This window comes from Labrus mixtus, chromosome 10 (assembly GCF_963584025.1).
Source record: "Labrus mixtus chromosome 10, fLabMix1.1, whole genome shotgun sequence".
Classification (NCBI taxonomy): domain Eukaryota; kingdom Metazoa; phylum Chordata; class Actinopteri; order Labriformes; family Labridae; genus Labrus; species Labrus mixtus.
In genome coordinates, this window is record NC_083621.1 from 20,143,035 (window position 1) to 20,157,838 (window position 14,804).

A 14,804-nucleotide genomic window follows, 5' to 3' on the forward strand; every position below is an offset into this window, starting at 1 on the left:
AGGTCAAACTTTGCTTTCAGAGGAAACACCCCCCCCGCCCCCCCTTCTCCTTCTGCAGGTTTAAACTTGAAACTGTGACGAGGGTAAAGAGAAACTTCCAGAGGCACGTTCAAGTTTACATGTTTGACTCAGACAACAAACTCTGGAGCTGCAGGTCTGAACACATGAGAGGGTTTCAAACAGCGATAAAACAGGACGATCTATAAAATGAATCTGTTGTATTTGGTCTTCATAACGCGTCGTGTCCATCAGGATCCATCGAACAGATTCACTCAAACACCTTTAAACATCTCCCTCTGTGACTTTGTTCAAAGCATTCTGGAGGCTGAAGTACGGAGGCCTCTCAGGGACAAAAGCAGCCTGAGGTGACAGGTCAGAACCCCCGCAGAGCTGTTTGACATCAGCGACTCGGAGTGATGTGATTGGTCAAATGAGCAACAGTTTAACTGTGAGACTCTGACAGAGAGACCTGTCAGATCCAATCAGGAGGCTCAGAGATGATTTAACCCTGAAAACTACAGAGAACTGCCTTACAGACACCCAGGAACCATCAACAAACGACAAGGAACCAGAGCAGAATCAGGACAGAACCAGGACTACGGTTGTCATGTTACCAGAAATTCATTTTTATACATTAATTCTAGTAAAAATCAAAATATATTGATACCTGTTTGATACCACAGCAACAAAAACAGAGGTCCAAGACGCTCAAGTTTGGGTAATTTTTTGTTTTAAATTACCAAAAATTGCAGACAAACTCCCTAACAATTACAAAAACAGGTAATTGTACAAAAGCATCCGTTATACTTCCAAACAAAAAACTATTTATGTGCAATTCAAAGACTGTCTCCTCTGCCACACACCTTAGACCTTCTATCTAATCTATCTTTGATATCTTGTTTTTTACGGAGAGGCCACAGTGACAAATAGATTTTAAGGGTAGTTAATGTTTCTCTCATTATTATAATAACTATTTATAATAATAAATGAACAATAGTGCAATAACCATAGTCATGTGTTTAATAAATAATCAAAACAACAGTTTGTGGGAAACTGTAAACTAAGACAAAGAGAAGTGATGTCATCATTCTTCTACAGAAGAAGAAGAACTGTTACTTTATGATGAACCCATGATCGTTACTCAAACATTGGATTTCATGCTGTTTTTAAATTCTTATGAAATAAATAAGTAAATGACTTTTCTGACCCGCTGTCAGGCTGACATGTCTTTTAAGGACCTGAAGTGACTCTGTGCAGGTTCAGGTCTGACCTGGTGTCAGATCTCTGCATGTCTCTGGATAAAAGCTCAGTTTGTTCAGCTGCAGGGTGACGCTCTGAACTCAGTGACGCTCAGCGTGACGCTGCCGAGCGAGCGACCGTGCCAGAGAGAAAGTGAAGCAAAACTCAACATGACAACGAGAGAGACGACGAGTCTGCCCAAACCTATCCCCTGTACCGTCCTGTACTCACACAGCCCTTCCACTGCTAATTATTTCCCTCCAAACTGTTCTCATGCCGAGTCTTGAAGGGGCAGGTCTCTGAGTTCTGATCAAACTAGGATGTTCTCCTCTTGACGCGCAAAAAAAAGTATTTAACTTTTCCGGTTAAATTGCATGTTTGACTGAAGAAACATACATTTCACCACGAGTGAGCTGGGGGGGGGGTAATGTTTAAATCCTGCGACTGGTTTGATCCCTGTGCACACAATGAAGACGCTTCATCCTGTTTGCTGATCTTCAGTTTTGTTTTCACCTCTCTTTGTTGATATGTTGAATATATATGTGTGTATCACTGATAAACAGACACAAACTCATCTTATCATCAGAAGGTTCCAGGAGTGTGTGTGTGTGTGTGTGTGTGTGTGTGTGTGTGTGTGTGTGTGTGTGTGTGTGTGTGTGTGTGTGTGTGTGTGTGAAAACAGCTCCCGGAGTTCAGCCTCAGTTACTTTTCTCTTGGGTCTGTCCTGAGCTCAGACCAGGTGAGCTCACCTGAGAAGACTCTATCAGGTAAACTTGCCTCAGCTCGCCCCCCCCCCACCCGCCTCCACTTTAGCCCCAGCAGCAGCCTGTTCTCAGATCTCGTGTGATGTGGAGCGATTAAAAGACTAAAGACTGAACCGAGGGGGGGGCAGGTCGGAGCAGGTAGAGAAAAGAACCCGCCTCCCCCCCACAGAGACATAAAAGTACAAATTAACACAAAGAAGAAAAATTCTTTATGTTCAACGAGGCTGAAAATCCACCAACAGAGACCTGCTGAGCGCGCGGACCTCAACAAACCTCAAGAGACATCTCAACATCCCAGGATTTTAAACTTTGATATGATTTAAGTCAGAATCGAATGAGATTGATACCAGAGCTACTAAAATAGAAGTCCAAGACACCCAATACTATTTTTAAATTTCCACAAATTGCAGAAAACCTCCTGCACACAGTCTTAATTGTACAAAAACATTGGTACATACACACAATGAGTGAGAGTTTATCCCTCTCTTTGGATAAAAAATATAACTGAATATGTGGATTTTTTACAAGTTTTGGTCATTTTTGATATAATTGATACTTTCAATACTTTTTATATTTAGTGATATTTTGTCATACTAGCTTTTGATACCTTCACTTTTGATATACTTTCAGTATGTTTTGATAGCTTTTCTAAGAGTATCATGAAGAATCTGTGTGTAATGAAAAGTATTAAGAAGTATTAAAAGGAATGGAAAGGGAAATCCTCCCTCCTCTCCACCTCCTCCCTCTGTTACTAAAGTTTTCAATGTATTTGTACAATTTAGACAGTGCTCCCTCTTCTTCTCTCACAGCACATTATTGTTAAAATCATCACTGTGATATGATCTGTGATAAAACTTAACCTTATCCAAACATTGTTCAGTAACTGGCTGTGTTTAACACTTCGTTGATTTTAACTCACACATTTCCTCATGATGCTGTGTCATGTCAGCTCTCTCACCTGATTGGCTGTTCTGCAGGGCCTGCAGCGCTTGAGCCAGCTCCTTGAACCCTTCCAGGTTTTTATCATTCTGACTGTACAGGAGAATCTTCTTGGCGTCGGAAAACAGACGAGAAATTCTGCAGAGAAACAAAAACTGTTAGAGCTGAAAGATGAAGACTGAACTGTTTCAAACTTTAATACAGAATGTGCGAGAGAGTGAAGAAACAAACTCTGTAAACTTTCAATATAAACCTGACTGAGCTCTCATTCTAACTGATACATTTATTTACCAAAATGCTTAAAGGTTTGCTTCAGATCAGATGTAAGATTTCAAAAAGACCGGAGCACCTGTGTCAGTTAAACCCTACAGACCATCTGACAGAAACTGGTTTAAGGTTTTCTGCAGAAAAGTGATTATAGCAGCGGTTGTAGTGTCAGAAGGTCGCTTCTTTCTACACAAAATAAAAAGTTGTGATTCATTTTAGCAGCGTCTGAGAATCAAAGCAGAGCAGTTTTTTCAGAATAAGAGTCTGTGTTCTTACATTGAATCGTTGAAGTTGCCGACGATGCCCGGTGACTCGCCCGGCGTCGGGTTTCTGAAACATGGGTTGTTGGCGTTACATAGGATCCCCTGTATCCATGGCAACGTGCCAGCTGACGGCATTGCCTTGTTTGGAAAATGACCTGAAAAACAGGAAGTGAAAGTCAACAAGTCAGATGTGAAAGAAACAAACTACAACTCACATCAGGCTCCGAGAACAAGGACTTATGGGAAATTAAGTTTATGAATGAAAAAAAAAAAACACTCAAAATTACAGACCAGCTTTTTTTATTATAAAATAAGATTAAAACATCGTTCTAATATAATGTTCATTAGTGTGCATGTGTGTCTGTGTGCGTTTGTTTAAACACGTGTGTGTGACTGGTTGTTGATGAGAAGTTCAGATGTTTTATCTGCTGCTATGTTGGAACAAACGTTCACCTGGACACTAGATAACCTGATTACTTTATTATCATCCAGAGAGAAAGAGAGACAGAGAGAAAGAGAGACAGAGAGCGAGAGAGGGAGAGAGGGAGAGAGAGCAGTGTGGAGGCAGCATGGTGACCTTTGCCCCTCTCAGAGAGTGAAGACGCTGCTATCAGAACCTTTAAGACTGCCAACAATCCAAACAGAGATAACACAGATACACACACAGATACACACACACACACACACGCACCCACACACACTTCCTGATTTCACACATTGACATAAATGATCTGCTGTTTAATCATTAAATAAACTGAATAATAATCAAAGTGTCAGAGTGACATCATGTGAAACTGAACTTTATTAAAAATGTGTTTGTGTTTGTTTCTCTCCTCTCATTGGTTCAGACAGCTCAGTGAATATAAACTTATTATTAATTAATCTAATCTAATCTTTTTTTTAAAATAATAAATCTGTCCAACCAGGTGTAGAGATAATATTCTCCTTCAGAATAAGAGAGAGAATGTTTTGGAAAAATGAGCAGCTGAGCTGAAGAGGAAACATCAAACATACCTGTACTACCTACAGCAGGTGAAGGAAACTTTTCATTTGTTCACAGAAACTCATTTTTTATCTGATGAGTAATCAGTCTTACAGTTGTAACAGTTGTTTTTTTTGTCCACATGCAGAGACCTGCTTTGGTTCTGATCAATAAAACATCATGTTTTCTTTTGTAATCTACAGAAATAACAGAGTGAGACCTCCTGTTTGTAGTCCAGAGTGAACTCAACAGCGGTTGACCGTTTGATGTTTTTTCAACTTTAGTTAAACCGATCTTAAACATTAGAACATCATAAATAAAAAAACAACAACATTATATTAATTACCATTAATTGTTACTTTCACTGTCTGAGCAGTAAGAGATACTCAGCCTTGAAAGCTCTACCCCCCCAAAGATAGAAGACTTAGACATTTTCCCCTGGGTTCTTTCTTATCTGAGCTGGAGCTGAATTGGATACTGATGTTCGTTAAACTTGCATTCTCTCGAACGTCAAGCCAAGGGTGGCCCCACTGTTTGTAAAAGTCAGTCCGGTTTTATAGAAGTCCCGGATTTAATGTTCCTACTTCAATCAATACAGCATGTTGTTCATTTGAAGGTTATGGTCAGAGTTAGAATTAAAGAGACCAGAAACAGGGGGAGGAGTTACCTGTGACTGACAGGTCGCTACTATGGCAATATGTCAACCAGAATAGAGACACTGTAAGGCTCTTCCCATCCCTGATTTCAGACTCTATCCACTGTCCTGACTTTTGAATAAAGGCATAAAAAGCCCCAACATTTTTAATAATAGGAACATGAGAACAGTAGAACATGAGAGCATGAGAACAGTAGAACATGAGAGCATGAGAACAGTAGAACATGAGAGCATGAGAACAGTAGAACATGAGAGCATGAGAACATATGGAAAGCATTAGAGCATGAGGAGAACAGTAGATGATCAAATGTCCATGAACATGTTTCAGTTTCAGCTTGAAGTCCAAAATCATAAGAGTGACGGGTTTAAACCTGCAGCTCTCACACACATACCATGGCACGCCTGCCACACACACACACACACACGCACGCACGCACGCCTGCCACACACACACACACACCTGCCACACACACACACAGGCACGCCTGCCACACACACGCACGCACTTTCAGGTACGTTTATGTTCAGGTTCAACAAAAACACACTTCAACTAATAAATACATAAATACTGATGTATTTCTATGAGTACTCTGAGTGAAGTGTTTGAAACGTGTTCTTATGTAACCCATCAGAACGTTATCGATGGTGAACGCAGCTCAGCGACCTTCAGCAGATGTGATTAAGACTGCTTGTTTGCAGATAAGAGTCATAAACAGATAAATCACCTGAAGAGTTTAGAGAGAAGAAACTCTACAACAGCTGACTGATCACTGATCAATAACACCCGTTCATCAATTATCACACTGAATCCTCACATCACACTCCCAGCATGCACCTGGCTGCCCCGCCCCACTCCACCTGGAATAACCTCCTCTCATCTTAAACATCTCAACGCTCCAACACATGAACACCTAAACACTCCAACATCTAAACTCTCACACACCTGAACATTTCAATACCTGAACGCTAAACAGAAAAAAAACAGACTCCTGCAACTGAACACAAAAATACTTTTAAAAAAAACGCCACATCTGGGGCGCCAGTAGTCTAGTGATTAGTGCGCTCACCCCCATGTACAGAGGCTATAGTACTCCAAATGGGTGGCCCCGGGTTTGAATCCCACTTGTGGCTCTTTTTTCCCCATGCCTGACTATCCACTGTCCTATCTCTAAAATGACTGAACATAAACCTTTAAAAAAAAGTCCCAACACCTGAAGACCTTAACAACTGTACCCCTGTGCACCTGTACACACACAAACATCTGATTACCTGTACACCTTAGCACTGGAGCCAACCAACATCTGACCCCCCCCTAACACCAGTACAACAAAACAGCATCATACCTGAACACAGCCTCTGTAACCTGCTTGGTTCACAGAAATGCATTCACACCTGGGGTAACGTGTGAGCTGCTGATCTAATCCCAGGTAGACACTCTGAGTACAAGGGGATTCAAAAACACCTGAAACACACCAACATGTCTTCCCTTTGTTGTTTTCAGTAAACTAAGAGCAGAGCAGCCGGTGTGGATTAAAGTTTGGTTAAACTCACACTCATGCTGCTCGTATGGAGGATAGTTCACTCTGACTGCGATGAGGATGAAGAAGATGAAGAGCGGCCAGGCGATCTCCACCAGCAGCTGGAGCTGAGAGAGAGAAAGAGAGAGAGGAGGTCATCATCAACACACACACACACACACACACACACACACACTAGGGTTGTCATGATACAAAAATGTAAAACTTATAAAGGAATCTAGTAAAAATCTAACGATCCAGCACACCGCCTGAAAAGCCAATGTAGGACAGTGCTCTCTCTCTCTCTCTCTCTCTGTTAAATATAGAACTGAAGATCTGTAGTTTTTTTGAAGTTGTGGTACTTTTTGATACTATCCAAATAGCATCAAAAAGTATCAATAAGTTTTTCACATTTTAACAACATTTAACACACACACAGCTGATTATTCTAAACATGTTTCTCATCTTAAACTCGTCATTTTTTATCTTGTTCACTGTTATATGCATTTTATTAATCCAAAAGTTTAACTCACAGTTTCCAATCCTAACGTTGAAACACATTCTTATCTAATCTGTTTTTCGATTGGAATTTTTTGTACGACCTACTGCTACTTGTCTTGTGTTGCTGCAATGCCCGAAATTTCCCTCTGGGGATCAATAAACTATTATCTTATTCTATGTCAACAAGGTCATGTCGCATGTGTTTAAAAATGTACTCTACCTAAAGTCTGTTCTGATTTCCGCTCGCAGTCACAGATATCAGAACTTTTTATTACTGATCACACATTCACTCCCGAACATTACAGGAAACCAGCGAGCCTGACCGCTGAATTAAAACAAATCAAATGAACGTATGTCTCACGGTCTGTCGGCGTCTGTAGGTCAGGTTCTTCCACAGCAGCAGGCCCAGCTGTGTGGTAACAGACATGTCTGATGTCTGCTCGTCTCCACGTCTGAATGATGCTGCAGCTCGCTCTGTTAACACACAAACACACAGTTAGCCAGCACACAGCTCAAAGGTGCCAGGGTCAAAGGTCACAGCAGATATTCTCCTTCGGTATGCGTGATACTGAAGCTGCTGAGCCCGCATACATTTATCTACACACTCATATCTACACACATTTATCTACACACAGACCTGCTGAATGTGCACATGTCATATATACAGGTGACACTAAAGGAAATATAGACAGGTAAAATCAGATATCTCAAATCTCCCACCATGACTTTCTTTTCTGGTATTACAGTTTAAACATGTATGTATGACCTGAGTTCTCCTTGTTTTCTTTAAACGTGCAGTAAGTTCTCCGTGCTGATGGCTGGTGCTCATGCGGGATCTTATGAATCAGTTTTAAATGAGAGTGACTAGGAAGGAATAAATGCCATCTGTAAGCTGCTAAATCATTTCAAACCAAAATAACTGAATGTTTGAACCGGCTAGCCTTGCAACAGCAGCAGCTATTTGACGTCTCTGTGCTCTGATTGGTCGAAGCTGTTTATGAAATTAAAACAAAACTGAGAGGATTCAAAGTGATTCACGTTAAATACATTTCTTTCTTTTTTACAAACACGCAAAAGTCTTGAAAATATTCAGAATGAGCCGCATGTGCAAACGCAAACAGCTAGATTCTAACCCTGAATTTGCCCCAACTTTTTGCCGCCGCTGTCCTTGTTCACACTTTTGACGTGTGGATGCACGGGCAGTTTTTTTTCACCCAGACTTTTTATCCGGGGGTTTCACCTTCCAGCCGTGTAGGATTTTTCCCCCTGCTGTAAGTCTGAGTGAGATGATGTGAGAAAACAGATTATTAGGCTATAATCAGAATTCTTGAGAATGAATGAGTGGGAGCGGTTGGTGATGTTTATTCCCTGCGGTCTGCGCACAACCAGAGCTTGTATGCACGCGACTGTTGCGACCTGCTTGCACATGATTAAACTGCTGCATTATGCATCCGGTCGCCAGTATGCTCTTCTCGACTCTTTTCATATTGTGATCCTATCCAACTACACGTAGCATTGATGTAAATGCATTCTCATTAAGGTGTTGTATGGCCACTTCAGTGTTGTTCTTTAGGAGAGCCCCAGCCACCCCCCTCCCATCCGACAGGCATAGTCTCCAGCTGTGAGGTGCATGTGTGAACAACCAGATCCGGAGGGCTTTCAGGAGCAGTCCTCCTGAAATTCTCTGGAAATGTTCAGGAGAGCACGTGTGAAAACAGCTCTTAGAATTTGGGTTTAAAGTCAGAGCTGATGTGTGAAAAAAAAAAAAGTAGATAAAAGTGTTGGACTTTGTGGCTTGGTCCACCATATTGGATGTGTTGTAAATCTATTGCAAAAGAAGATACATCAATTTGTCAGACACTGTAAACTTCCCCCTGTGAGGGTCGTGTATAGACGAGCAACTCAGGAGGATTTTAGAAGCAGTCTGTGTGAAATGTTCTAGACACAAACAGTTCATGTGGTAGTGATCGATCAAAGTGATGGGGGGGCGGGGGGCTGAATGTACTTACACACACATGCTAATGCCCCCCTCCCCCAGCCGTTCAGACACTTTGAAGACAGAGCTGCAGCTCGTCGACACATACAGGAAACACTCTGAATAATGACTCAGGGAAAGGGGCATTAACACACACACACACACACACATTCATGTCTGTGACTGAGGGAGATGCTGTGAAGGAGATGAAGATGATGAAATCAGCTGTTTGATCACAATCAATCAGATTATTTGATTACTTTAACTTTTACAGTCCTCGTGTTTATCTAAATCATACAGTTTATACAGAATTTAGTATTGATATATTCAAACTATTTATATATTTATCAAAGGCAACAAGACGTTTCTATTTATATATTTAAAGTCATTATTTACACACAAAGTGTATTCTATAGACTATTTATACAATTAGTGTTTTAAACATTACAATCACTGTGATTTTAATGATTGATAGATTTTAAAAAGTACTGAAACTACAGACAAAGAGGAAAGTGGGTGGAAGTTCGCCTTCAGCTTTGATGATTTCAAACAATAAATGACTCAATATTGAGTGTCTAGGACTACTACTTTTGTTTCTGTGGTATCAATATATTTTGTACTAGAATCAAGTAAGTAAGGTGATGACCTTACGTACAAATATATTTATGTTGTCAGCAGGAGCTCTGCTGTTTATATTTTTCCTTTGCTAATTGTTTTGGACCGAAACACCTAAAGTCAAATTCCTTGTGTAACATGCTGCTTGGCAATAAATACAGATTATATTTATGAAATGAAAGTATTTCATTCCTGTATGTTTAAAGTACTCCGTGTAATTGTTTAAAAGTAAAGTTTTTACATATAATGTGCATTTCTGTGAAGAGTCTGTTTAAGAGCAGATCTGTTTTAAACCGTTTCTTTCATGGGAACTCATCTCTGGTTCAGGTTTGTTTTAGGACAGGCTTGTCCTAAAACAAACCTGTCCTAAAACACCTAGAGGTACATCAAATATAGAAAAAACATGCTGTGGTTTTAAAGTATCTGTCTGAACTAAACAACATTCACACAATTTATCAAAACAGCTAATAATATATATATATATAGGCCTGTATTTTATTACTCTTTTTTTTTTTACACCCTGGAGTTTAAAATACATGCTGATTCTGTTTTCAGTCACCATTTCATGACTTTCTATCCTTCCTGGTTAAAGTTGCTCAGAGTCTGACTCATCATGACTAAATAATCTGTTAGAAAGATTTAAATTAACTAAAATACCTTAAAACGTGTTTAAATGATCTGATCTAATACTTCATGTCTTAGGGTGGAAAAGGGACATTTATGTAACAGCCCCCCCAGCGGCGCACACACAAACAGCACCTCCTCTAAATGAACCTGAAAAACTTTAACACTTCTTACTTTCTATCATTTTCTTTACGCTCAAACAGTAACTAATAAACACATAATCTGTGTTATCCAACATAACACACGTCTGTTTCTGATTTAAATCCACCTATAGGCCAATTAAAGTCATGGTTTTATTTTCAGGTAAAATATTAGTCAATTTAAAGTTTAAGCCTCGTCTCTGTAACTGAAAGTGGTTTAAATTCATCCTCATTTTCAATAATTTCAAACCAAATAACGAGTGAAATGTTGAAGTCCATCATAAACACTTTCAGGAAAAAGTTGCTGTTTTCTCTTAAGACTGACCTGAGATCTGATTTAAACACCTGGAGCAGCGGCGGAGCTCTCTGAACATAACATGACTTATCGGTCAAATAAACTTTGTAACAAAGTTAAAAGTTATTAAAAGTTGAAAGAAAGAGGATTAAAAGTCTCTTACCCGGTGTCCGTGAAGTCTGTCGGCCTCTCGGTCTCCTCCTCCGGCTCTTCTTAGCAGCATCTATGCCGAACCGAGCTGCAGCTGCGGGACTAAACTCACCGGAGTCAACAGTAAACAATCACACACACTGCTTCCGCCTGGAATTTCAAAATAAAACAGACTCCTCAACCGGTCGTTAATGATTTCAAATAGCTAAACTTTTTTCAGTTTCTAAAATGATTTAATAAAGATCTAACACTTAATATTGAAATATAAACGTGTTTTATGTTATATATTAATCAGTTTTATACTTGATAATTGTTGTTGCTATTTTTGCTTGAATGTCTTCAATATTTTGTATTTTATTATGAAATGTAGTTATATTTACATGTTAAGACTTAAAAAAAAATATTTTTGTGTGTATTTGTTAATAAAAAATAAATATATTTTCATTTAATTTACATTAATTCATTTATAAATTATTCATAAATTATTCATTCTTATATGATCAGGTTTGGTTAAAGTTCCAACTGCAGCTGCCTGGCCAAATAATGTTTATACTTATGGTAGCTGTGTGGCTAAGTTAGTTACACGGCTACTACTAGTCATTGTTAAATATAAAATGTATTTTTGAATGATTTTGAGACCCTATGAATAATGAAAGGACTGCTTAACCCTTCTAATAACAAGTCAACAAAGTACTAGAAGGCCACTGAGGTTTACCATCAGATACCTGATCACACTGTTTTCATCAGTCTGTGAATATAAATGAAACAAATTAGTTCATATGTGATAATGCTGTTAATAAAACACATAAAACTACAATAATTTTTATTTATTGTTTCCTTCTCTGACAAACTGCAAAATCGGCTTTTATTTTTTTATGTGAACTATAGCCGTATTTCCGGCCTCACTGAACGGAAGTGTCGCAGCCATTGGGTTTGATGTTTCATAATAAAGGACTTTTCGCTGTTACTCATCTGATCTGTGAACAGAGAAACAACTTTTTCTTTTGCAACCACTTATAATGCCACTAAAACTATTTTAGAAACTTATTAGTAGAACACACCAACCAAAATATTTTAAGTAGGCTACTCGAAGTAGAACACATACCTAAACTATTTTAAGTAATTAAAGTAAAACACACTACCCAAAATTGTTATTATAGCAGTATTTATAGCAGAATACAACATCCAAAACAATTTAAGTAGAACACCACTATAACTTTTATAACTACTATATTCGGGGGTTCAGGCATCTGATTAGTAAGCCTCCTGGAAGTCTCCCTTTGGAGAACCAATCTCTGATAAGTGGAAGAAAAAATGGATTGATAGACTATAATTTTAACTCCTTATAGTAGAACCCACCCCTATAACTATTTCAACTACTACTGCAACTAGATGCAAACAGTTATTCATACATTTGCATAATTTAGAATAGTTTTAGTCCTTTTTCAGTCAAATATAAAAATGTGTTTTTAGTTCAGATTTACAGACCTCTGCATCATTGTTCAATGCTGTTCTTACTAAGTTCTCCTGCTCTCTAAAGGTTCTCTTGTGGTTTTTAAAAGGTTCTACCATTTCTGTGATGATTCTCTGAGGCTCAGGTAAACTGAAAGTTCTGTGAGGGTTCTAAAAAGGTAAAGTAAATGTTCTGCTATGGTTCTCTGAAGGTTCTGTGATAATTCCCTGATGGTAACAGAACTTGACAGATATATGGACCCAAAAATTCTCACCCAGGGCAGGATGCAATAAAACAGGCAGAGTTTAATTAAACAGGTTGGTACACAGGTAAAACAATCAGTGCAGTGAACAAATCCAAAAAGACAGGAGTCAAAAGGTAGGAGATGATAAAACAAGATAAGGAATATTAAACCGAGGTGTCACAAAGGAACACAGAATGAACCGGAAACATGAGGGAGCACACACAGGGATTATAAACACTGACAATCAGTGGATAACAAGACAAAATCAAACAGGATGTGACAATAATACTAAGAATGGACGAAAACAAAACATGACCTGAGGTAACTTGACTAAGATGTCGCTCTAAAAGCTCTCTAATGGTTCCATTAAGGTTCTGTGATGGTTTTCCAAGGTTTTTAAAATGCTCAGATGGTTCTCTGAAGGTTCTTTTAAGGTGCTCTAAAGGCTCTCTGACGGTTCTTTGAGACTCTATGAGGATTCTATAAAGGTTGTCTAAAGGTTAATTTGTGTTTCTCTGGTTCTCTTGTTCTCAGGGGTTCTGAAATGATTTTATGTTATCTCATGGTTGAGGTTCTATGTATCTATGTGTGTGTGTGTGTGTGTGTGTGTGTGTGTGTGTGTGTGTGCGTGTGTGTGTGTGTGTGTGTGTGTGTGTGTTTAATCAGCTGATCAACCTGCAGACTTCTTCCTGCTGCTGTACTGAACTCTAGTGGACGGACACTGAACTGCACTCTAATCAAAATCACAGAAAATCTACAAGAGGCCGAATCGGTTTCATCCAGCCTTCGAGACGTTTTAATTTTGAAAAAAACATTTATTTGAGGTTTTTATGAATCAAAGCGTCTGCTAAGCGAATTGTAACAAAATATTTTGAATACATATTTTCACCCAGTTGGTATAAACTCTGTGTAATTAAGAAAGTAAATAAATAAAATAAATGTCAATCCTTCCATCTCTGTTATACCCTGAATTCCCCTAGATTGAATTCACCATAAATTGTAAATGAACTCCTGCACACTGTCATATTGGAATTCAGGGTATAACACAGATGGAAGGATTGATATTTATTTGGTATTATTTGGTGATGAGATATTTTAAAATTACCCCCAGAGTCTGCGAGAGTGGGGTTGGAAGAAGACTCATCGGCTGTCATAATGGTAACATACCTTGGACAGGAAGATGAGAAAAGAGAGCACAGAGCAAGAGAGCGCCACAGCAAATGTCCTTACTACATCTGCAGTGACGGGCCACAAACTGCAGATATGTGCCAGTGGGTGGAGGAAAGTTACTTCACTCTTAGGATTGAGGATTCATCAGGAAAAGAAAGGGTGTTTGGAGAGAAGGGAGACAGAGATCTTGCATTACTTTTCTACAATTTTAACACGTCACTTCCGTTTGCCATCTGCACACATTTCTACTGTCTGTCCTAAATGAGAAATAAGCATAAAAAATTAGAGCTTTACTGTTTGTCGTGAGGAAAAAGGGAAACAAACACAGCAGGTGATTTCGTTTTTGTTTTAAAAAGGTGAAACAAAAAACCACGTCTTTCAACATTCACTAATCAAAAAAGAAGAGGAATAACCAACAATGATAAACCGGCCAATATAGATTTTTTTTTGTTAGAAAGTGAAAGGGTTCTTCTGTTTTTCATTTAAAAACAGAATGAAAAATTAGGCTTATTTTGTTTTTTGATCATAAATGAATTACAGATTCCTCAATACCCTGACCTCCCCTCTCTCTCTGTTGTTTTAGTTTGCACATAATTAATGCTCACTGTGCTATTTGTTACATATTTGTCGGTAACCTTCAGTCTTATAAATGCATCATAGGTAAATGCCAAAAAACATTCAAATTTGAAAAAAGATCTATTTTGTGTCAACCTGCAGTTCTCACTTGTGATTTTTAAATAATAAGACAGCGAACAGCCTCTATATTCATGGAGCATTGGAGTGATGGGGAAAGCAAGGCACGTTTTGAATGAGAGAGCACTGTATATTCTGTATAGTTCACTTGTGTTACCATATTTAAATTACTGTGTGGAAGTATGGGGCAACACCTACAAAACCACCTTACAATCACTAAGCGCACTACAAAAAAGAACCATTCGTATAGTAAACAATGTAGGATATTATGAACACACCACTATACTGTTTTTAAAATTACACACCTTAAAGTTTGGG

At 38.8% G+C, this 14,804-nt stretch overlaps 1 protein-coding gene across 2 annotated transcripts in view; it reads right to left on the reverse strand.

Annotated features, from left to right (window-relative positions):
* The window catches only part of abca1b (ATP-binding cassette, sub-family A (ABC1), member 1B), a 35,713-nt gene extending 24,685 nt beyond the window's left edge, over positions 1–11,028 (reverse strand). Inside the window, exons 1-5 of one of the 2 annotated variants that reach the window (XM_061048618.1) lie at positions 10,940–11,028; positions 7,489–7,601; positions 6,661–6,754; positions 3,486–3,627; positions 2,962–3,080 (exon numbers count right to left, since the gene is read on the reverse strand). In XM_061048618.1, the coding sequence (XP_060904601.1) occupies positions 2,962–3,080; positions 3,486–3,627; positions 6,661–6,754; positions 7,489–7,554 (421 nt within the window). In that variant the 5' untranslated portion in view covers positions 7,555–7,601; positions 10,940–11,028. Of the gene's footprint in view, positions 1–2,961; positions 3,081–3,485; positions 3,628–6,660; positions 6,755–7,488; positions 7,602–10,939 lie in introns of those variants that run through there. The other variant, XM_061048619.1, reaches the window with a different exon arrangement.
* Between the last annotated feature and the right edge of the window lie 3,776 nt (positions 11,029–14,804).